Source organism: Alligator sinensis, unplaced genomic scaffold (assembly GCF_000455745.1).
Source record: "Alligator sinensis unplaced genomic scaffold, ASM45574v1 scaffold388_2, whole genome shotgun sequence".
Taxonomy (NCBI): domain Eukaryota; kingdom Metazoa; phylum Chordata; order Crocodylia; family Alligatoridae; genus Alligator; species Alligator sinensis.
Genome location: NW_005842102.1, coordinates 1,803,870 through 1,829,100, shown reverse-complemented (window position 1 = coordinate 1,829,100; position 25,231 = coordinate 1,803,870). Strand labels below are relative to the sequence as shown.

Genomic DNA, 25,231 nt, shown 5'->3' with positions numbered 1-25,231 from the left:
ACTGAAGTTTCTTTCCCCAGCCTTCATGCACTGGGAATGGATGCTTATGGAAGTGGAATATATTTTTGCCAGAAACTGGCAACTCCAGTTGAGGACCTTCCACAGTTTGGCTTTCAAGCTTCAGCTCATGCTCACCCTTGGATTCTGATTCTTCTACAACACACTTCTTCTGACTCAATGCCAGCCTAACCCCCTTTCTAAGGCTGCTCACAACCATGCTTCCCATGTCACTGAGCCAGGGGCTCACATTTCTCAAAAAAATTCAAAAGGAAACTTACTTTTGATGAGGTGTAGCAGGTGCTTGGCTGAAAGGACTTTGACCAAAGCCTCCAGGTCCACCCATGCTGTTACCCTGTCATAGAATCCACAAACATTTAGTGCCGATCCCCTCCTTCCTAAAGCCAGCCATGCTCAGAACTCACGTTAGCAATTAGAAGAACAACCACGGAGCACGAGGCACTATCCCCGGTGCCAGGAGTTCAAGCACCTATTTTCAAAGGCTAAAATAGTCAGAAGTAGCTCTTAACTCTGGAGCCCAAAGTCCCATTTTCAAAACTGACTTCAAAACACTCAGAAGCTTAGGTAGCCCTAAATGCAAACAAGACTTTGGCACTTTTGAAAATTCTACCCTCAAATCAATAATGCTTGGGTAACGAGCTTCCTCCTATTTAAGTCATTCACTTGGGTTCACTATTTTCCCCATCTCCTTTTACCCAGGTCTCATCTCTGACTTGGCTCATCCACTGCATGCTGTTAACCTGCAACACCCACAAACTTAAAATCTCAAGTAAAAGAAACACCCCATCATGAGACACCACTAAGAATAGATTTGGCTTGCTGAAGCAGGTCTCAAATGTCTAGCTTCTAGGGGAAACATTCCAGGACCACGAAGTCCACGTTAAACCAGAACTACCGGAAGGCTTCTTTTAAGTTTCAGGTTGGCCGCTTACAGGGAAGTGGTGGCAAAGCCAGGCTGACACGAGCCCAGTACAAAATATACAGGTTCAAACCCAGATCCACTGGAATCTTTATTGGTGAAAATATTACTTCCAAAAAAAAGTAAAGATGAACCCAGCGAAGAAGCAATGTCACGTGAAACTTACACCAACTTTCTCATCTATGAGATGCCGAGCAAGTTCGATCTGTTGAGGGACTCCTCTGATAGTGAATATTCGTACCCCAGGGTCAGTGTTGGGAGGTGGGTTTCTTTGAAGCTCCACATGGGCTCCTGACTGCTGGTTTATGCTCTTGATGTTCTCCCCCCCTGCAGAAAGGAAGTCAAAGTGTCAGGTAAAACTTGCAGCATTTTATTATTTAATGGACAACGAGAGGTGACTAATAGTCTAGCTGTAGAATCAGAGAGGCAGCTTTCCCCTGACCTAAGGATGGAAGGGAATATTGTAGTGAGCCTCATTACAACCCTTGGACTCGCACTCCTTTACTGTAAATCTGCACTGTAAGCCTTTACTGCTTCACAAGACTTCTCTGAACTTCACCAGGACCACTGGTGCTCTCTTTAGAAGGGCATATACCATCCTGTGGTGCAGGCACAGCTGAGCTGTTGACCAAATGCAGCATGAGCACCAGCAAGTGTTTTGTGAAGAACTGACCAATAACAAGGAATCTGCCTATTAAACTGCCACCAACTTCAAGCCTTGGAAATGGCAGACATTACTGCTACAGAAATTATATATTCCTCAGGGGGGTAGGGAATCTTTGGGGCTCGTTCTTCCACTATGTCATGCTTTGTGCTTACTGCCGCCACAGGCTTACTGGAAGAAACGCATGTCTCTGGCATTCAAGATAAATGCCCAAGTTGTCTTAGGGTCAAGCACTGTTCAATGGGCATTCTCCTTAAATCGCATGGCTCAATCACGCTCCCCCTGCAATATGACTGGCGAGCCACACTATAGAAACCATGCCAGGTTTCAATGTCCATCCCGCTTCTTCACAGTTTGAAGCTGTGAGCCTGTGGTGAATGTATCAGAAGAGCAAGCTAGCTGTATTTGATAAGCAAGCACACACGAACGCTGTACAGCAGCGGTGCACCCCCTGGATACCGAATTCTGGTGGCGAGGGAGCATTAGCAGCATTGTTCCCAGAGCTATGACAAGCAATGCTGCCACTGCTGTCACATTTCCAGACCCCAGGGAAGTCCTCCCTGCAGTGCAGATGACACGGTCCCATATGCCAGATCACCGTGTGCAGGATCCAGGCCGGTGCCACTCATCCAGCCCATAGGTCTGGAGAGGTTAAGCACCACTGCTGTAAAACAGGTTGGAAAGGGGCCAATGAAAATTTGGTTTTGATTTTGTGGAAGACCTGTGAGGGTCTCAGTCTCTTAATGAAATTTGCTTAACAAAGGCTTCAAGCCCATGTTACAATGGTTCAATTCTTCTTTTGGAGTTTCACAGAACATACACATCAGCTCCACTCAACTGGAGAGAGGATTCGGGGGGAGGATTCAGGAGGGGGGGCAATGAGGAGGTCTTGAGGCAAGTGTCACAGCTCTAACTCACAAACGTGGCTAAAGCCTTGAGCTAAAGTATACAAACTGGGAAGGAAAGGAAGCTAAGCATCAGTTAAGAGTAAAAAATGATTCCTGTATACACGAAAACAGCTTCCATGATTTTGCCAGTTTTCCTGAAACCAGCGCAGAACCTAATCATAATGGCACACACTTCAAACGGCACACATCAAGTGCACTGCTTCACTTCGCTGCGACAGACTCATGACCTTTTACACATTCTAGACCCCCTTTTTGGGGGAGGAAAAGTTGCCCCCAGGCATTTAACTCTTTCTACATGCATTTTAGAAGATACATCTATTAAAGGCAAGCTTAAGTTGCATCCTTTTGCACAGGACTGATTGCAACTGTGCAACCTCAAGGAAACTGAGAAAGTTGTGAGATCAGTTCTAAACAAGCAGAGTTTTGTCTTATTTAAATACTTCTTCGGGACATGGGTAAAGCAAACCGAAAAAAAGAAATCACGTCCCAGTTTAACAAGCTCAGTCCAAGAGATTCGGGGCTCCACCATGCAAAAGGTTATCACACACAAAGTTCAGGAAAGTTTTAGTCTCAAATTCTGACTAATAAAAAGGGGGGGGGGGAATCAAAACATAAAACCCACCTACTGGTGATGGGCACTAAAGTGAGCAGAGAAGCAAAGCTATCAGTAATCTCTCACCCTCACACTGTAAATCTTTCCTTTGAACGGAGTCTTACATAAGTTTCCCTGCTCAACCACAACCGCCTAGAATATGTTTTATTTCAAATCATTGCCACAATTTGCATCGCAGACTGAGGAACACAAGTTAACAGGAGCAGGTGGGTTTAGAGTAGGCTAGTAGTTGTGGGTCTCTTTCCTATCCTTTCCTTCTTGCACCACTCAGCATTGTCAAGTTGAGCTGATCACTACACTAGTTCACAAAAGGCTGCCCGCTCATTTCTTTAAGTAGGGCCAGACCTCGGCTACCCATCCTCCTCCCTTCCCACCGCCCTCCCGTGCACACCAGAAGTTACTCCCTCCTACCCAAGAGATCCTCTTTGGGACATGCAAATCAGACGAAACAGCCAACACGCTGCTGCACGGTGCCGGAAGGAGTTCACCTTCCTTCGTAACGAGGTCACCCACTCGGCACATGGTGGCTATCTAGAGTGTATTCAGCAGCCTGCTCCATTCTTCCACCTGATGGGGGGCAGAAATGATCCAAGAGTGGCCCCCCAGCTGGACGTGAAATTGTAAAGCAATTAATCAAACCTGCTAAAAGGCAGAGCTGACAAGAGCCGGGCCGGCCACGTTATCTGTCAATATTGCTGTATTTATCATGGAAATCCAGCGGGGGCCCAGCGAGGCCACAGTTTGTTTCCAAGCACCGGCACACAGAGAAAGCGCTTGACATTTGTATGGCTCTCCCCCTCCACCCTTTGCCGAGTCTTTCAGAGAAGAAAAGCTGCACCTACCCCCAGCCCATCAAGGGGAAAAAAATACAAGCAACTTCCAGGCAGTCATAGCAGTTTGCTATCACCCCAGAGAACATTCACCCTTCTTGGGAGGCTGACTGCTGATGCCCATGGGGAAAGGGCACTGAAGTCAGGCACCACATGCACTACAGATCTGATGCCTACGCCAAACAGACTTTGCTTCTTCCCTCCCTCCTCTCGCCCCCTTGGAAGCAATGACAAGGAACAAAGAACACAGCAGCAATTACCTATGTCTACTCTTCCTGACATGACACACTCATGCATTCATCAGGTTAGGCTCCTGTAGAGGATGGACAGTCCAGCTGGCAAGGCACTAGGCTGGGACCTGGGAGACAAGGGTTTGAGTCCCTTAGATGCTCCGTGCTTCAGTTCCCCGGCTGTACAACAGGGATAGCAGCACTGCTCTCTCTCGCTGGGCACTTCAGGATAAATAGGTCTGAGGGAAATAGGTGCTCAAATACTGGCGTTATGGGCCATTTAAGTACTTAAGGTAGTCATAATTCCACAACCACCACCACAGTCCTCAATGTAAGAGGTTCAAACCCCGAAACAGGCTGTTATTACTATTATTATTTTAGAATTCTTAAGTTTCTTTTGATTTGTCCCCCTTATTGTCGAGTCCAAAGTGAGCAAGTCTTACTCCATGCTCTGACCATCACCGAAGAGTCACCCCCCTGTCATGCTAGGAATGAGAGGCTTGTTAATCATACAGCTGTAAAATAAACTGAGTGTATAGGGATTGTTCTAGTGACCCCAGCTGGTGCTACGATATGGATACATCTATATATCTGCTTCCATTATAATTTGGTTTAAGGATTTCCAATTAAAAAAAAGAAAGAAAAATTCCTGCTTTCACACTCATATGGCACCTGCGTTTCCCCAAATATTCTTTCACAGAGGATACAGTATGAACCTAATTTCAACAACTTGCTTCAGTCATGTCATGAAGCAATTTTTTTGTGTGGGAGATCTCTTTTATTGGACCAACTGTATAGTTGGGAGGGGCAAAGACAAGTTTTTGGGTACTGCTATACAACATCTGCCCAGCGCTACTTGAAGTATGTCATGTGACTTACTCTCTTACTCTGATGCTGTAACACAATCTCCTTCTTGAGGACATTTTCCTTTCAAAACTAATGCAGTCTGCTCTTCAGTGCTCAGTTTGTTAGTAGAGGTAGCCCCTGGGGCTATAGCGACTGGACTCATCCACAAACCAAGTTCCAAGACTCCAGCACGCCACATGGCTAAGCCCCTCATCCTTGGGTTTAAGTGTTTTAAAAACAGAGGCTCCTGATTAGGTCATCCATGGAAAAAGAATATTAACCTTTAAGGTAACATCCTCTTTTCCTGAGCACTGACACAAGGGTGGTAAAAGATCAACACAAAAACAGCAAGTGAGTGAAGAGATGTCACAGCTGACATTTTTCACGCGCTAACCTGCGAAATCTGTGCCATCCCCACGCCTGATCCAGACTCCTACTAGACAAAGCTACCATGTGTTCATCTGACTTAACGAACACAATATACAGAATAAGAATCTAGGGTCCTCAGAGCACCGATGGCAAATGTTACACAATCTCAAGTGCTCAAAGTACTGGATAACCATTAACCAATCACTCCTCCATTTCTGATACGGGTTGGGGATTCCCATTTTACTTATGAGACAGCATTAGAACTTAGGACCTACCAACTCCAAACCTTCCAGATCACAGTGCCCACCCTGGTTAAAAATACAATACTTCTCTTAATCGTTGAATCCCAAGATACCTATTTTTGGAGGAGGGAGAGGGCACAACATTTGCCGCATGCGATCTCTGCCCCAATTACTTCTCAACAGATTGAGCAAAAAAATCTTCCACTTTTGCCAAACTATGGGAAAATACATCCTTTATGTGCGCTGAAGGAGATTTCAACCACATTTCTGAACAGACAGAGCAATATCCAAGTCTGAAACTGGCCACAGATATAAATCCTTAACGTTCTGTAGTGCATAGACCAGAGACACTCAACCTTTTCAGGTACAAGGCATCCCTCAGAAACTGCCAACTCTTAAGCTTTCACTCATTTTTTGACTATGGAAAAAAGTAACACAGCAATTTTCCTATTGCAAAAACTCAGAAAGACCACGACAGGTCAGATTTTTTTTAACACAATGGATTCTTATTGGGAATGGCTGGGTTTATCTTGTGCATCATGTCTGCACGCCTTACAGCAAGATCCTTGGGTGGCACCCTGCAGAATCCCTGAGAAGATCTCAAAGCACCCCAGGGGGTAGTGACACCCTGGCTGAGAATCACCACCACAGACCATATTCAGGCCATCAGAGCAATGCCAGTAGCCTGCCATAATTCTGTAACTGCTGTCCCACAAGCGTCAAAACAAGGATTTGAAAAGCAAGAGAGAGTCAAAAAACTCTTCATTACCACAAGCAGCAGCTTTGTTGAGCAGCAACTCTTTAACCTGCACATGCACTTGCATGTGTGATCCAATTTCCCTACTTGCAAGTGTGCCAAGGCTCACATTCCCATTGGCAGCAGCCATACATCAGTAAGCATGCCTTTGAGGTGGCCCATGGAGTTTGAGCTGTGCAGCCCTGGAAAAAGGCATTAGAAATAAAAATGTACCATAAGAAGCATTTTTCATTATAAATTGTTACGGACACTAGGTGACCTTGTCTTAGGAGCCAAGCCACAGATTCAAATACTGGAAACGGCAAAGCCCTTGTTGTGTGACTGCAGTTTAAGGCTCTAGCAATCAGGACAGGTTGAGAAAAACTAACCCTCCAGTTTTAATTTCACCAGTACCTACCTTTGCCTATTACAAGGCCACATTTATCAGCTGGCACTGTGTAGGTTATTTCCTGCATCCCACCAGGGGTTCCAACACTCCAGTCTCCACGACCACGACCTCTTCCCCGGGCTACAGCCAGATTTTGAAAGCCATCACGTTCCTTGAGAGAAAGAACATTGCCAGTGATTTTTCATGGCCAGAATACCACGTTATATAAAAAGGCAAAGCAGTGTTAAACTGTAATAAGCAATACCGCTAACGTAGGTAATGCTGGGAGGCTTTGTTTCCAAAGTGATTACAAAGAAATACAGTCAGTATAGGTCACCACTACCTAACTCTGCAGCTTTATTTCAGCAGGTTTAAAATGCATGCTTTGATAATATATAAATACCTCCCCATAACAAACAGTAGCTCAGAGTCATATTAGCTGGGCTCCAATATGGGTGGGGCCAGCTGCCTGACTTCCCTTAGGCAAGCAGGATCTTGGCATGAATGCACACTGTTTGGCACTAAAATCTGGCTTCTCTCAAACCAAGTTAACCCTTTCAAATACCCATCGTCTCAACAGGTTCTGGAATTCCTCAGCAGAAACACTTCCTCACTCTCTCTCAACACTCCAAAAACATCTACGTCCAAAAGACAATTAAAAAAGGACAAAATAAAAACAATCCAGCTGTCTCCAAAGTGATGCTCCTCTGCTGCCTGAGGAGCACGAAGGAGGGCCCAGCCATTAAGTGGCTAGATAAAATGTTTGGCCACTACGTGAAAAACACATTCAAATCAGAAGTGGGGGGCTGGAAGAATCCTCATCTAATCCACCTGCCTGCAGTGAAACAGGGTAAGTACTGCCTTGATTATCTAAGATTTGTCCAACCAAGTGATTCTCAACCAGGATGCTGTGGCACTCTGGGGTGCCACGGGGTGCTACATAATACTAGCATCGTTAGGTGTGCAAACACCTATATGTAATATCATGAAATAAACCCAGAGGTTTTCAAAGGAATCCATAGTGCCGAAAACAGTCTGACCTGTTGGGGTCTTTCTGAGTTTTTTGCAACAGAAAAATTGCCCTATTATTTTTCTGCAGTCAAATGAGTGAAAGCTAAGAGCTGGCATTCTTCAAGGGGGTGAGGGGGAACGGGGTGGAGGGTTGAGTCTAACGAGGTTGAGAAAAACTAGTTTAAACCTATCTCTTCAAACTTCCAAAGGAGGAGTTTCCAGTCACTTTTGCTTCCCTATTTGGGGAAAAAAATTGACCACACCAATATTTAGCCTAAATCTTCCATGCACATTTCTCCTCATCCTCTTCCTGGTGGGCATGGAGAACACTTTACTACCACCCCTCTTATAATCACTTTGTATATACAGGAAGGCTGCAACGTGTTCCCCGCTGCCTTTCTTCCATTTAACTAAACAAACCTAACTCCTTCAACCTTTCCTCATGGGTTGTTTTCTAAGCCCATATTCTCACTAGTCTCCTGTGGACTCTCCCCAATATGCCTGCATCTTGTTTGCTGCTTGTATGAGCAACAGTCCAAAAAAAAAAAAAAAAGATAGCTTTTCCTCCATCACCTTCTGGCAAGAACAGTGGAGTTTTACAGTCCTAAAATCTAGTCCAAGAAGCGAATGGATGGATATGCAGGAGTTGCATCTGCTGTCTAGAGCTGACAGAAAGCAAAATGAGGAAAGAACCCCACATGCACGATATGTTGTGCCGTTCTGAACAGTACTCCTCCCCCCAACGAACACTGGATGGGGAGGTGTTTTCACGACTTTCAACTTGCTAACCAAAGGTCTCAATACTATTCTTTCCCCAATGTTCAGAAAACATTTTTAAATATCCAAAATATTCTCACGTGGGGAACATGTAGGGCCAGCGGGAGACCATTCAGCCTGTCCACAAACTAAGCAGGTGCACTTCTAAGAGATGTTCCACACCTGAACCAGCCTATAATTAAGTGCTATCAGGGCTAGCAAGACACTACATAAAGTGACTTGGTGGCACCTCAATGGGTAGCAGTAGGGCTGATGAAGAGGAGGGAGCAGAGACAGCAAAACTCTTTCTCCAGCACCCCTACTACATCTTACATGGTGGCTTTAGCCCTGCAATCATATGTACTAAGTGGCTCCTTTAACTATGCCCCCCCCCCCCCCCACACACACACACAATGCTAGAGGCATCTTCAAGGAACTCTATAAAACCCACCTGTGCCGTAAGAATAAGCTCATTGATGATGTGAGCTGCGTGCTGACACCGATCAGGAAGGCCCATGACCTGTGCGATTCTTTCAGGACTAATCCCATCATCTGTGAAGCCAAAGGTGGCAAAGACTAAATTAAAAAGGATAAACACCGACCCACCAAGCAAAGCTTCCTTCTCCAGTGCTGTCATAGCCAGCAGCATTTTCAGGTAGGTGACCAAGCGTGTTAGACATGTCATCTACCTCATTCACCGTCAGCCCCACCCCTTTCCCATCTACCAAAAAAAATGGTCTTCATCTGAAGAGGTGCTAGCACTGGAAAGGAAACACTTTCACATGCAACATGATAAGCCTTGAAAGTGACTGTTAAGGTTTTTAAAGGACAAAGACAGCTTTGACAAGAGAGCAGACAGCCAAGGACCCAAAGAATTAATTTGAATTCATCAGCTTCTGATCTCCAAAGGTTAATGTCCCAAAGCACAGTTCTTTAAAGTAGGAAAAATAAACTTATTCCATAAACTATTTTCTGCAACAATAAGCTACAAAACCAAGATCCTGCTACCATAATGTCTAATGCTTTGGAATGAAATCTCATTTCCTAATTTTTGAGCAATCTGGAAGAACCCTCTGTAAAGTGCATGAGGGACCAAGATGATACATCCTATAAAAATTGGTACTAGAAACAGGTGCTGAGCATCTCTCTAAAGAGAGGAAGACCTGACAATGTAGACAGACTAGATGAAAAACCTTAGCTGCACCTAATTGGAACACTGTTCATAAGACACCTCTGTCTTCCCACACAAACCTGGTTTAAACTGAATCCTAACACCAGCATCATTCTGAATCTTCTTGATCATTTCACCATTTCTTCCTATTACTATTCCAACAGCAAACCTGGGCACAGAGACCTGATGAGAAAAACAAAGTGATGTGAAAGATCAAGGAATTAGAATATAGCATATACATTTTTATAAGGAAGTGCATATTTAACTTTACTAGGCCAGATCAAATTTAACAGCTCTAGGCTACAGAAATCATACCATGCAAGAAACACAAAATATAGGCCACCCATCATTATTTTCCCCTCAAACACAATTAACTGTCTACACTATGAGAATGCCATTTCTTAAGATCATATCCTAAGAAAAAGAAGTGCCTTTTAAGAGCTCTCTATCTGGAAAACCATCCCACACCCTCTATGCAGGCAGGTCACCATAATACTTATAAAGGCAAAACATACCTCTATACTGCCGCCTCCCATTCTAGAACTGAAATCACTGCGTACGCCTCGGAAGTCTGCTTGATCTTTCTCCCGGATGATCTCCAGTACCATCTCCCTTGCTTGCTAGAGCAGGAAAGAAATTACAAGTAGTGTAAATCCATGCCACTCCCAAAGGGTAGCTGATGAGCAGATTTCAAGCAGCACAGTTACTTACACTAAGGAGACAAACTGCTCTCCTTGGACTTGCTTTCGCAAGTGATCCATCCTTTGTCATATACTCCCTGACATCAACCATCAGTGGTTTAAGGATGATGACACAGGACACATCCTCGACTGTTCTATTTAATAGCTCCCAGTGGACGAGCCCTCCATGAAACTGTCGAAGCCCTTTTCAAACCTGTTTATACGATCTGCTTTCACGATCTTCTGTGGCAATGAGTTCTGCAAGCTAACTATGTGCTGTGTAAAAATTACTTCCCCTTACTTGCTGTAAGCCTGTCTCCTAATAACTTCAGTGGCTGCCCCTTAGTTCTTATATTCTGGGGTTTGGGAAATAATCATTCCCTATGCATTCAATCTACATCCCACAAGATTTTATAGACCTCTATCATATCCACCCCCTGCCTCCAAAACACACACACTTCAGCATTCTTCTTTCTGAACTGAAGAGCCCTAGCCTTTTCCATCGCTCCTGGCATGCTGGCTGTTCCATACCCTTGATCATCCTTGTGGCCCTCCTTTGGACCTTTAACTCCGCTACATCTTCTCTGAGAGGCAGAGATCAGAACTGAAGGCAGTATTCAAGATGTGAGCTCACCATGGATTTATACAGTGCTATTACGATGTTTTCTTTTTGTTTTTGCACTCCCTTCTTAATGATGCCCAACATGTTACTGGTTTTCACTACAATACCTGTACTTTAAATGCATCTCCCGTAATACGGAGAGGTTTATCTGCTCCAGTGGGTAACGGACCATCTTGGATCATGATCATTTTCACACCCGTTCGCTCCTGCAAACAATACACAACACTTGAATAAGTAAATATCCTGAAATAAAGCAGGGGCATGAGCAGTAGGGGGGCTACATTTGATCACCAGGCATCTGAGTTCTAATCTAAAAAACACAAAAAACCATCTCTCTTATTCTAATTGTAGGGAAGGGGAGAAGGGAAGATGTTAAATGTCAGCTTTAGCCGCTGAAAGACTGAATGCAGACAGAGGCCCTGCTTTGGAACAGCACAGTGGACATTAACACCATCCCCAAGGCACCAGCGCAGCCCACATTTTGCCATGAACTATATATTAATGATACAGGCACATCTAATAGGACCTCAGCTAAGGTCAAACTCAAACGTACATTTGAACCCAGATCTCAGAAGGGGAATAACTAACATCTTAATCTCCAACAGCAGGATCTAAAGGCTCTATTTTCAAAGCACTGTTTGCTGTTCTAGAGAAATGCTGGTAGAGGAGAGTTCCTAGAAAGAAATGACACATGCGCACCTGCAATTGTTTTATTGTTTCACCTCCTTTGCCGATGACTAGGCCCACTTTGGATGCCGGAATCAGAATTTCCTGGATTGTACTGTTGCCATCAACATCGTTGTGAAAGCCGGGTCCATTCCGACAGCGATCTACAATCTGCCCCAGTAGCCGCTTTGCTTGTCTTCAAAAAGAACCGATGGAAAGAACCATTAGACAACACCGTTTCATCTGACCAAGAGACTAGGAAGCATTGGAACCCGAGACATTTGGGGGAAGGAGAAGTGAAGAGATGAGAAGGAAACCATGGTTAGCACAGTCACCCTCTGAAATGCCAAGTCCCCTTTCCACCACCTACTTTCCACTTGGGTATTCAAAAGGAGAGGAGGCAGCAATACCTCTTGACACAGCATATGCCAGCAATTTTTTTAAGGTGTTTGCACCACTACTCTCAGTGTACCATATATTAAACCTCTTAAATGAAGTCAAGATGCTTTAATGTCTAACACACTTCTTTTCAATATCTATCTTTGTAAATCCCAAACCTTGTCTTGCTTTGCAATCAAGGCAGGGGTGGAGCATTGCTCTGATGTAGTAAGCGCAGGAGGCTTGATCACAAAACTGTGATGAGACAGAGCCACAAGTGACTGCCCCATTCTTCCCCCTCTGCCTGCTGTCTCCAGCAGTGCCAACACAGTGTGCTTACAGCTCTGTATACTGGCTGGGATTGCTGAGGCTGCATAAAACATGGAGTTGATCTCCTGCATTAGAAGTTAGAGCGACAGACTCTGTTTTGATGCTGCTGGTGAGAGCAGACGGAGAACAAATTAGGGACATTCCAAAAGATTTAAAGACCACTGTTCTGGAAGCATTAGCGTGTCTGAGCTGGCTGACTGCGACTCCCAGACTCTGACACCAACATGCCCATTTTTATCCCCACCCGCACCCACTTATGGAAGTGGATAGAGCCAGACCAGCAGTGCCCTATTTGCACCTGAGTGGCTTTGGCTTTCCCTTTCTTCTACTTAGCATTCAACCATCAAAAGCACACGAGAAACCTGACTCTCGTTCCCATGCAAAGCATCCCCACATGATCAGCAGGGATTCCTAGTTTTCTCTGATAAAAAAAATCCCAAATTTTCTGATTTAAACCGCTCCCCGCATCCACATTTTTTCTGATATGTATATATACGTTTGCACGCGCACACACACACGGATACGTATACCCACATATATACCCACACTATCATAGAAAAAAGTGGATTTGGGGTTGGTTTTTTTTAAATCAGAAAACTGGATTTTTTTATTTTTTTTTTAAATCAGAGAAAACGAGGATCCCTAGTGTTCAGGCATTTATTCAGGACTGCTAGCTCAGGGGACAGTGATCCAATCTCCTCTGTGTGCCATTAGAGAACCATCCTCACCTACTGCTTGCCTCAGTCAAAAAACAGGACTGCTTCATTTTCCAGAAACTCATCTCAAATTGAGGCCTGTGGTTTTGTTTTTAAATAACCTTTCAAGATTTAAGGGCTTAGTGAATATGATTTGGCATAAAGTTAATTTGTTTCATGGGAACACCGCTACATAAGACAAGGACTAGAACAGCACAGGATGCTCTCCATTTCAGAAGAGGTTGTTAGAAGTCTGCCCCGTTAGCTCATCATTGGCTATGCCTGCTGGACCCAATTTTTTCTTATGTAAACCCCTTCTTGAGGCAGTCTGACATCTGGATTTATTTCCTTATTTTTCATGTGTGCACCTTCTCATCTTTTATTCCCCCCCAGCAGGTAGCTGCAAGAGTAACTCAAAACAGCCAGGCTAACCTTACATCTATCAGAGAAGCAAATTAAATTCCATCTGCTTCCATGTCCTCAGCCTTCTTCCTCACTCAAGCTGAACAATCCCACTTCTTTAAAGGACAGCCTTGGACACGAGCACGCTTAGTTGCATACTTCAGAATATTTAGATCCTAAAAAAAGGATAGTGTAGCTCTCCCATGTTTCTCCCCTGCTTCCCCAGGCCTCTCTCACCAAGCACTGTAGCTTTTTAATATTTCACTCTTGTTCTGAAATATCCTTTGCTAAAGGAAAAATGCTTCAATACCGGCAAGACCATATTGTTTGCCCTGTAATATGTGCTTGCCAATTATACTTATTCTGGCTCACTGCTTCCAGAATTATGGTACAGCAAGGAGATTTACGTACCCTTAGATCTTTTAGGAGTGGAAGAATGGGGAGAGTCTTTCTCTTTCGAGAAAGACATTGTGCCTGTATTTTTTTATTATTATCAAATGCAACTCACAAATTTCTAGATGGATTTTAAAAAACCCACCTACCCAAAGGTTGGGGAGAGAAAGAGCAGCTCCATATGTTAAGTGTGTTCCTGTAAGCCTGAGGATCCTGGATCCAGTCCCAGCAGGAGGTCCTCAACTGGTTTGTGAGAGTCTCAAACTCAGCTCCTGGGAAGGGGGAGGGAGGAAACACTGTCCCTAAAGTTTCTATAGGCCTTACAAGTAGATACCCCTGCTGGATTGCTGAGAATGTGTCTGCCATGCAAGGTTCAGAGGTCAAGACTTGTTCAGTCCTTTGCTTCTGACTGGCAGCAACCTGGAGGCAGCACACTGATGAGCCTCATGCTGCTCTGCAACGACACCTCCAGCTTATTCAGGAGTGGCACCGACGGGCTCTGGAGGCCTCGTTCGGCCCCTCTTCATCTGGAAGGATGGTCATCTCAGTAGGTGTGGGGAGGTTGAGGGGAAGAAGAAAAGTGCCCTTTAATGGCTTACTTTGGTATCCTGGAAATGTGCAGTTAGTCAACTGCATCCTAGGTGCCCTACGAGCAACCTTGCCCTTTGGCGCGGGATTCCATGGGAATTTCTGCAGTGGGTAAAACAAATGATAATGGAAAGAAGCCTTTGATGTGTATATTTTTAAGCATTAGACCAAGTGGCTCTAGAGTCCAGTGACTCTAAAGTTTCTATAGGCCAACACTTGCTGGTTAAGGTTAACTAAGTAATAGCACTGATAGAGCACAGCATTGAGGAGGAGGAAAGGAAAGAGAAAGGAAAAAATAAAGTTAAGGAAAGACTCACTCAATGCTCTCTGGTGTTCCGGTGAGCACACAGGGCCTCTCAGGCATCCCACCGCTGTCTATGAAAAAAAACAAGAGGATGACAGGGACTGGCTATTTTACAACTTTGGGTATCTGAACGGCCATCGGTAGTCAGGCAGACAGACCCAAGCAGCTCAGAAAACTTTCCCTCTCTCAGTGGTTAAAAAAACTAACATCTACATTCTTTGCAGACTGCAAATAAGGAGGTGATGAGACACAGCCAGTCTCAAGAACAAAGTGCAGTCTCAAAGCGCACAGTTGTGTGATGCAATCAGGCCTCATACTTGGTTTGAACACCAGACTGCAAGTCATTACAATTATGTACCAGCAGTAAAAACAAATATTTGCTAAGTATCTTATTTATCCTCCAATCACCCAGCAAACTTGTTCCTCCTAGAGCATTCAGTCTAGCTCTGACAACGTCTTAAAATAACAGCCTGCTGCCTCACACTGGTCCCATCTCCTCAATCAGAGATGGATGAACAACTGCCACCCTAAAGAAATTTGGTGCCAAGACAAGACAAATGCACTCCTGTTAAAGAGCTGTCCATAGAAGGCAGCCCCACATTTGAGCATTTTCACTCTCTTTACCTACAATATGGACAATTCATTGGTGTGACATTCAAATGGCATCTGCCTCTTGATTAGGGAAGGTCTCTTTATCACTTCACTCCTCACAGACCTCCATGCATATTGCCTTTGTGCATCAGTTGGTAACCAGTGATAATATCTATACATACATACATATATACATACATACACACACACACACACACACACACACACACACACACAGCCTGATCTACTGGACTTATCTTTCAACCTTACACTACTTGTCCACGACACTCTGAGACTCTTACCTGGAGCAATCTGAATTTTGCAGCCAGACTCTGCCTGAATCCGGGAGATCTGCTCACCGCCCCTGCCGATTACTGAAACAAGTTCAACAAGCGTCAGAATTTACTGTTACTTGAACTAACTGCACAACATTTTCCCCCTTTACTCCACTGCAGCTGGTTGGAAAGGGGATTTTCTATTTTGGAGCTGCAAAACAGGCTTCTGCACTCTGGTAGATACAGAAGCCAACCTTAACATGGAGAGCCATCGTTAAAACACTGAGTAAGTAATCTATTTTCTCGAAAATCAGTCTGGCACTGAACTGGGAATACAGAACAAGTTAAAATGTTACTACACTCAGCCATGTCAGAAACATGTCTTTATGTGACATGCTTACAGACCGCCTGAATCTCAAGTCCACTGAAAAACACAGATGTTACCATTATTTTTTCGTCAAATGAGTAGGGTTTTATTCCTTTTGTTTTTTTCTTTTTAAGTCTGGCTGACTGCCCCTTCCCCAAGGGCAAAAGGCTGGCCTATTCTACACTTACATCTGAAACCCACGTGCACTGATGTGCCAAACCAGACCTCAAGCTGAAAATGAAACACTGGTCTCCCTTAGTTCCATCCTGTCACTGGCTGATGGTTGCATCCCAGCGGGACAGGGAGAGCACGCACTTAGGCAATCCCTCCCAGAGCAATACGCAACACAGCTGCTGGAAAGCCAAGTCAAATGGGCATGCTTGGGTAGCTCTGTGCCAATGGAGGCTCCTCAATTGCAGAAAAGGCCTCTACCAGCATCTGCCTAAATCTGAATCTGTGTGCATATTAGCTTTTTGCTCAGGCCTCTTCCTCATACATATTGCTAAAAAAGCATCACAGCCTCATCTCTCCGTATGGCCAGCATCTAGACCTCTAAATAAAAGACTGGGGGGGTGGAGGGGGAGCAGCTCCATTTATAAGGATCCCACAATCCTGTTTTATCATTTATTAGACACTAGACACAAAAACCTCCATACACTAATGGGCTGTTCATCCAAAGCTGCAGGTGCCTTTGACCAATAAAATATAATACATGCCTATAAGCTCTAGTGGCATCTTTAGAAATGGATACAACAGGTAGTCAAAATTAGGAAAAGAAAGGATTTAACAAGTTAGCAAGACAGTAAACCATTAAAATTCTTCTGAAAACAGCCTCTTCCAGAGAACCAAGTCAGGAAGCAACTTTCATTTTCAGCTTCAGGCTGGACATGCTAGTCAGTCTATACGTATCGAGTCAACATGGACTCCTATTTCCCTTTTTACTCTGCGTACACTAAGCAGAACGTGTTGGGGGATGCTCCTTTACCAGAAGAGATGGCATGTTGGGATCCAACGGCTAGGGAACATGCCGTGGCCGTAGGAAGTGACACATGGAATCCGGCAGCTGAAGAGTAAACGTGTTAGCTAAAGAGAGTCATGACAGCAGGAGGATTCCCTTGAAAGGAGAAACAGTGAACAGTCAGGGAGGAAAACAGAAATCTAGATTAAGCGTGTGAGAAGAACAGCGTCAGGGACACGAGAGCAAAATAAAAGAGGGATGGAATAAGAGAGGAAACAGAACAAAGAAGGAAGGTGGGAGGGAGGGAAGAGAACCACCTGGACGGAAGAGTTCATGCTAGTCGCTTCTCCCTGCGATGTATACACAGGGTTTGGAGAGCTGCCTGACCTGCCTTAAAAATCAGAATAGCTTTCACTTTAGCTCTAAAAAATTATATCTTCCCATCTCTCCAGCCTCAGCTAGAAATATAAATCAAGAGGAAATGAAGTCTCATGAGAGGCAGATAAATTTGCTCTTTACAAGTTATTATATAAACTGGTGTGAAGAAACTGGAGGTACAGCTGGAGACAACAACACACCACGACCTTAGAAATCTGCCCTCTTCCCCACCCTCCCAAAAAACCCATCTCTCATGCTCAGCACTGTGGAAGCAGAGGGCACTTACACACATGCGGGGAGCCTGCTGCGATGCACTGGAAATCCAGAGCGTTGCAGCAGACTCAATTAATCGAGCATGTAAATTGATGGGCTCTGGCAACCTCACACGTCACATGTACGTGGCGCAGCACACCTCCGCGTTGAGAAAATGGCAGCAGTCCACTTTGAACTAAAACACGTTCAATGTGCTTTAGTTCAAAGCGCACTGGTACCATTTTCTCAGTATGGAGGTGTATTCGCCGCTGATGCGCCTGGTGTCATGTCGAGAACACACGTAAAAATGCCCAGAGTGCCTTAACAGACAGAGTTAAGGTTTTTTAAGTGCAGGTCAGTGACTCTTGTGGCAAGCAGGAAATCTCACTTGCTCAGAATGGGGATGGTGTTATTAGGCCAGGTTTTTCCACAACCAGTAAAATCATGCGCCTCTATTTCCCACCCAACACAATAAGCAAATGTTTGTGAGTACAATGTACAATTCAGAATGGTATTAAAGCATCCAGGATACTTACTAAATCCAACCATTTTATCAGGCACTTTGAATTCTTCTGTTATTACAGCCCTAAAAACAGATTCAAACAGTCATTGCAAAGAACAGTTTGGAAAGAAACTTCCCCCTCCCGAAGTCAGCTACCGAAGAAAAAAACTTTTGTATACAAAAGTAAGAACACGTGGGACTACAAGCTGCAACGTACCCTTGGGGTCACCTATTTAGTTCCCTGGCTTAGAGAAAAATTGATTCGGTTACCCCTAAATTCTTTGATACATTTCAAATTTAATCTTAAATAATGGCCAATGGAAGAAGGCTCCAAATCTCCTTTTCCAGGTCTTGCCACCTCTAGCAGGTAGGCAGGTGCAGCAAGGGATTTCTTCCATTCCCACCTGCTTTCCGCCCTCCCCCCACACTGCCTTTCTAACATTTCACCTCAATTTTCCAGGCTGCAGCTTAGGCCCATTACTACGTGACGCCTTCATAATATCCATTTGTACACTTCAGATATTTAGACACAACTCTTAGTATTTTTTTCCCCTTCTGGAATCATCATAAACTGTTCTCAATTATCCTTCATAAACCTTACTTTCTCTAAAGCTTTTGCTTCAAATGCACTCAGTACCCTAATTTGTCTGTGCCTCAAAATGGGATGTCCAAAACTGACCACAGCTTTTCATCTGAGGCCTAATGGATGTTGAGTAGAGCAAAATATTTCTTCTTGTTTAAATAAACAAAATAAAACATGATGCTACTGTTAAATAGGATCCAATTAATATAAAATTTGCCAGCATGCCATATATTGAAACATGTACAATATGTGCACGTACAATAATTTGCCTAATGGCAATTAAATGTCTTTCAAGGAAGTTCACAGGGTTTTAACAAAGTATTTAGAAGACATTTTATGGTATGCTACTTGCTTCAAACCAGGCACCGGCAGATTTTAGAAAAAGATCTTCTATCAGACTTTTCTCAATACCTAAGCACTATAGGTACATACTTATCACTGTTTAACATAACCCATAACACACTGCTCTAAGGTCTACAACTGTTCATGTTTCATCCACATCAGTACCAGAACCCTAAATATTAGTGCTCTGACTATATGGTATCAAGGTTACACCTTGCAGCAAAGAGCTTAATGTATGCAAGTGATGATGTACAGTGAACTGGAGAATTAAGGCCTCTATTTGGAGGAGAAACAGGCACAATTAAGGCATAATCATTGCCCTAGCAGAGTGACTCTCAACCAGGGGCGAAGGACCCTGAGATCTTAAGATCCTTGCAAAGGTGCTGCAGGATACCACGCAATGCTAAGCACATTGTGGTCTTTCTGAGCTCTTTGCACTATCAAAAAATGAGTGAAAACTAAAAGCTGGCATTTTCTGAGGGGGGTACATTGACTAATGAGAGGATGTCTCAACTCTAAAAAGGCTAAGAGCCACTGCTCTAGCATCACACTTCACCCTTGGTTTAACAATACCACTTTCAAGCACTGCGAGAGGCAAGGATTTCTTAAGGTGGTATCTTCTACTTGACAGAGGACAATGAAAAAACCCCCCAAAAAACAGCTGTTTCGATCAAATGCTCGCCTCTAGCAATTCCTGGACCATCGCAGCTACAACAACATCATTCTAACACTTCTGTTAAGCACAGGAAGAAGTGCTGCTGAAAATCTGTTCTGTTTTGCTGAAAACCAAAAAGCCTTGGTTGGATGTGATAGTGGTAGCTATTTTATTTAAAGCCCCTGAAATCTAAAAACGAACCACCTATAAAAAGAACAAGAAAAAACTTCTGAAAAGCAACATGCTTCCCTAACTCATGATCAACTGCTAAAGACAAGTGATGATCTAAATGAGCAAACCTAGAAAAACCCAACTGCAATCTGACCCTTGTTCTAATGCCAAAATAATGGCTATGGGGAGGCAGAAGCCAGGGTAGATTTGCACCTTATGATTTGCTCTGGAGAGAAGACATCATACAATTTAATTCTGCTCTGCCCTACAGGTGAAGTCAAATCAAAAGTTTTACCTGAAAAAGTAAACTCTTTTCTCCACCCTCATGGAAAGGGTTAGCAAAAACTTCAGTCTGGAAAAAGCCTGAGCCTACAGTTTCTCCACGTTCTCAACCTCTGACTTCCTAACACTCTAGTACAGATGGTGGATCAATAAACAATTAGAACTGATCAATAAATAATAAAACATAACCCACTGCTTACCTTTGATGTACCAGGGCCCCTAACTGGTTACCTACTGTGGCAGAGAGAGAAAAAAGAGAAAAATCAAAGCATTAGCACGGATAAACTAACTTCATCCCTATAGAAAGAGTTCTTACCATTTCATCAAAAAAAGAAAGAGAAGCAAAACAGTAATTTAGGTTCAGTGGCTGAAATGAATGCGTTATGTGGTATAAAACAGGAGGGGATTTCTTGATCAGCACAGTCTAGAGCCCAGTGTCCAGCTGAACACATGATAGGAAATTGATCTGTGTCTCCCCATGCTGAGAGTCACGGGAGGAAATCCTGCCTGCCCAAATCCCTGCAACTTACCTCCTCCCCCTTCCCAAATTAAACCCAAGGTAAAGATCAAGCAGATTGCAACATATTAACAAAATTAAAGAAGGCCAAAAACAGATTTTGAGATTTAGTCTAATCAAAAGCATTAGAGATCACTTGCACATACTTCTCTCTGTATCTCTTATCTGTGCTCCATGGAGCCCACTTAAACGGAAACCTGTTAAAGGAATAGGTCTGTTAAGTAACCTTGTGGCACCAAAATTGTATCCTTCTATTACATTTCTATTGAATACCCATTTCAGCCACACTTAACTAGTCAGCTGGTGGCCCAGTTATGATTAGCCATCATCTCACCAAATAGTGACTGCATTTGTTATGTTTCATCCCAACCCACACAGATTAATCTGTCTTCCAGAAGTTACTGTAAAAATATTAGGCACTGACAGACAAGAGACCACTGCAAAATAAAAAAAAGCCCTCAAAGGTTTCCTACTGGACTTCCCCTGCAGCAGTACCCCCCGCCCCTCCACCTCCGACCCCTCCAAGAACAGACCATTTGGTCTTAGCAACTAGCTGAAGATTATATTCTATGGCTGGGGGGCAGAGATGGTGAAAACAGATGAAACCGGCCAACATTTGCCCTGGGATAATAAACATGGTTATTTCTAACAGCTCAGTAACAACCTGTGCATTCTTTGACCTGAAATAAGGTGTCATTCAGCTGATACGGTAAGAAAACTGATGCGTCTCATTCTTGAAATGAAACAGAAAAATACATAAAAATCTGTTGCTAGACACACTGCTCAGATAACTAAAATAGACAAAGAGTCAATACCATACTTCTGTTTTCCATCAATATCTTGATAATGGTCCAGGACCAAAATATTGACAGAATATATATTTTATTACTCTACTCAGTTCTGCAATAAGACAACTGCTGTGTTATTGACTCCCTTAGATTTGCCTTTGCATATTTTCTCTTTGAATATAAAATGCTCTAATTTGATAGCTATCAATATTGCAGTAGAAAAAGTGGGTGATGTAATGGAGGATATTTGCTCTAACTGATAAGATACTTGGACAGAGAAGAGCTGAACAAATTATACAAGAGATTCAGAATCACACCATTCTGCCCCAAACAAAGTTTTACAACACTATTGCAACAGTGATAGGGCAAGAGATATCTCTCTATATTACTGAAGTACATAGCCACAGATCTGGCCCACCCCCCTGCACTCTATTTTACCAAAGAAAGAGCATTCCTATTATTGCCAACCCTATGGTTTTAGATCTTCTCAGCATTTCTCCCCACAAAAAGAGCCATTCCAGCATCTTTCATAGCAAGCAGGTTAAATTAAAACCACCACGTACAGTTTCAAAAATATAGATCTGTCCCACAAGCATTTCCTAAAGTTTACAAGTAGCACAGGGACCTTCCATTTCGTAAGGCAACACTGGCTCTTGGGAAAAAGGTACTAGATGCAGACGCGCAAGCTGTTTTGCCAACAAGTAAAAATGGCGCTTGTAACCTATGGAAAGAAGAGTTTATGCTGACTTCCAAACACTTCAAGTGCTTTACAAACAAGTTAAACCTTCCCACACCAAGGTAAAGTGGGGATCAACTCTATTTTTATGTGACAAAACGGATGCACAAAGTAGTTAAGAACCAAGCACAAAGTCTATAGCAGACTCTGATTTCACGACTTCTAATATTAATGTTGCAACATAATACCATCCCGTCATTGGCATCCTGCATTCACGGGACGGCTACATGTAGATGGACAACAACAAGGCCATTCAAAAAAAAATTAGTGAAAAAAAAATCAGATATCAACTCTCCTACTTCGGGAAGAAAAAGAAAAAAAAAAAAAAGACATAGCAGATTGTTCCAACAATCTAATGTGCTATTCTCTTTCCAACATGCCCATTTTGCTCTGAAAGACAGAGACTAATAGAGGCACAAGTCTGGGGCAGGATGCAAACATCGAAATACTAAAAGCCAATGTTCTCCTCTATGCAGAAGGACCATCCTCTGCTTAATACCAGGGAGGGGATTGAACTCTGACAAGCCACGTATGTATCTCCCCTTTTTTACATCTATTGAGTACAATTTAACTGTAACTGCAGTCATTTTACTGCAAATAAGGAAAAATACTGAATAAAATCAGTCCAATTTCCTGTTAATGGCACCTGCTGGTTGATAACGCTTCTTCCTGCTTCTAGCTTCACCTTAACTGAATCTGACCTAACGGATGCACAAAACAAATAAAGATTTAGGGTTTTTTTTTTTATTATTTTCCACCCCATAACACACAGCAGCACCTCCCACTAAATTAATGTGGATGGCGGGAACACAATTTTATGATAGAAAATACTCTTCTTGCTAGAATAAAACCAAAGTGATGCATCATATAAAGAAAGCAGAGGAAAAACAAGGTTGCAGACCACACAATTTCTAGCAAGGCTATTTTTATTAAACTGAGCTGGGGGGGAGGTGGGGGGGGATTAAAGTGATCCATTCCCCCCACCACCCAAAAAAAATTCTCCCACCCTGAAGTTTCACTAGTTCTCTGTCTAATGAAGCCAGAAATAATTGAAATTGGATGGAAGAGGGGATGTCTTTTCTTCAGCTGCTGAGGATTACTGCAATTATTGCAAATAAAATATCTGCAGCTTTGAGACTCTCAGAAATGAAGGGAAACAATGGCACTTTAAGGACTGAACTGGGACATGGGACATCTGGGGTCCAGTTCCGGCTCTGCTACAGACTCTGTGGCACTCTGCCTCAGTTCCCCTTCTGCAAGACAGACACTTCTTATCCTTTATTATCTCTTGAATGTATTTTGTAAAGCACACAGCACACTGGAGCCACGGTCCCTGCTGGGCCCTATAGACTATACTCCTACACAAGCAATAAAAAAACCTAAAGAAATGTGGACTTGTCTTGTTGCACTAAAAGCTGTGAACATTTTTGGGGATGTAAAGGACAGGTTTGCCAGGACCCTGCATCTGTCATCAGCAAAATCCTGTGCTGCCCTAGGACAGTGACACACTTCTAAGCTGAAGGCTGAACACTGTTTCTTAAACCTGTCACTAAAAAAGGCAAGAACTTCCTCGAAAGTCTCACCACTGAATCTGGACAGCAACTCTTCAGCTTCCAAAAGTCAACATACTGCTACTACAACTTGCTCCCACTTCCTTTAAAAACAAAAAAACACAAAAAAACAAAAAACCCCAAGGCTGCCTTCTCAAAAGCAATGTGGTGATGCAAGCTGGTTAAACCATGTCATTAATTAGAAGTATCTGGCAACATAAAGCTAATATAGCTACAATGATCAAAAGAAAATGTAATGGAGATTCCTGGAACCGAGTTCTCCTCCCAATGGCATGCGATCAGGGGAGGGCTGTACTGAATCTATCAATTTTTACACCACTGAAATGGGCATGGCGCCCTCCCCTTCCCCACCTAGACAAAGGGGACAGCTACTGAGCCAAGATACTGTCGAAGCATCAAGTCTCAGCGACTGTGCGGGCAGTAATGCAAAATAAAAAAGCCGCTTTAGCTTTCAGCTACCTGCCCAGCCTATACCAGGTCTGCTCTACCACAGTTTCTATGAAAAGAAAATAATGAAACTAAATATCAGCTCCGTTCCCAGATCCATTTCATATCTAGTATGCTGGGTCAGTGTAGTCATTTCTAAACTGTATATTAAGGCTAAGATAAGAGAAATATGCACATTATGGTTTTCCGATGCTATGACAAATCTCTTTTCCCTGGAAAGACTCTAAGCAACTGAACCTGTTATGACCAGCACACTGCCACCATTTGTCTTGCACAATTTCATAAGCCTACATCAATCAGCACTGCTGGCAGCTGCTTACACAAACGGACAGAGATGGACTTAGGTTTCCTCGATAAAGGCAAGTCATTCTCTTGAACAACTGTTGCAAAACTGGAATCAGAGAATACACATAAGCATTAAGAAAAAAAACATCATTTGGTAAAAAAATTAAAGCAGACAAGTTAGGCGAGAAAGGTGACGGAGAGAACTACATCCAGCCATGAACATGCAGTAACAAAAGGAGGAATCAGAATTTTTTTTTTTAATTTTAGGAATCAGAATTGTTTTTTATTATGAAATTTACTTTAAAACTTACCAGAGGCGGGTGTTAGCCAACTTATGTTTATGGAAGAGATATGAAACAACCCCTCGGGGCTAATGTCCCCGGACTGTGAGTCACAGTTCACTAGTGCTTTACAGAAAGCTGGCTCTCCTTGTTCCAGCTGCCAAACAGTATTAAAAGACTGCCAATAGGGGTGCACCAAGATTTTGGAGGCTGATTTTTAAGGAGGCATATTGGCCGATACTGATCTGATTTCTCATACAGCTGTGTGCAGATAGTAAGTCTGTTGTGGTAGAAGGGGAAGGTGGGAGAGGAGGGACGTGGTGGGGGCAGATCAACACCCTCCACAGTGAGGGAGGAGTGGGGCAGGCACTGCCCAGCTGGGACACCCCAGGGGGGCATAGGGGGCGCAGGACAGAGCAGTGGCTCGTCTGGGGAGTGTGGGGGGCAGCTCCTACCACTGTGCGCACTCCAGGAGGGCACGGTGGGGTGGG

The 25,231-nt window shown here is 43.5% G+C and overlaps 1 protein-coding gene across 17 annotated transcripts in view; it reads right to left on the bottom strand.

Annotated features, from left to right (window-relative positions):
- FUBP3 (far upstream element binding protein 3) overlaps nucleotides 1-25,231 on the bottom strand; it is a 48,617-nt gene that overhangs the window by 8,898 nt on the left and 14,488 nt on the right. For 10 of the 17 annotated variants that reach the window (XM_006024366.3, XM_025204942.1, XM_006024371.3 and 7 more), the window contains 13 exons: nucleotides 20,779-20,829; nucleotides 20,316-20,349; nucleotides 18,117-18,166; nucleotides 15,653-15,724; nucleotides 14,773-14,830; nucleotides 11,703-11,865; nucleotides 11,111-11,209; nucleotides 10,217-10,321; nucleotides 9,782-9,884; nucleotides 8,982-9,082; nucleotides 6,794-6,935; nucleotides 1,104-1,264; nucleotides 279-352 (listed from right to left, as the gene is read on the bottom strand). In XM_006024366.3, coding sequence (XP_006024428.1) covers nucleotides 279-352; nucleotides 1,104-1,264; nucleotides 6,794-6,935; nucleotides 8,982-9,082; nucleotides 9,782-9,884; nucleotides 10,217-10,321; nucleotides 11,111-11,209; nucleotides 11,703-11,865; nucleotides 14,773-14,830; nucleotides 15,653-15,724; nucleotides 18,117-18,166; nucleotides 20,316-20,349; nucleotides 20,779-20,829 — 1,213 coding nt within the window. Of the gene's footprint in view, nucleotides 1-278; nucleotides 353-1,103; nucleotides 1,265-6,793; nucleotides 6,936-8,981; nucleotides 9,083-9,781; nucleotides 9,885-10,216; nucleotides 10,322-11,110; nucleotides 11,210-11,702; nucleotides 11,866-14,772; nucleotides 14,831-15,652; nucleotides 15,725-18,116; nucleotides 18,167-20,315; nucleotides 20,350-20,431; nucleotides 20,537-20,778; nucleotides 20,830-25,231 lie in introns of those variants that run through there. The other 7 variants (XM_006024369.3, XM_006024372.3, XM_014520280.2 and 4 more) reach the window with 3 other exon arrangements.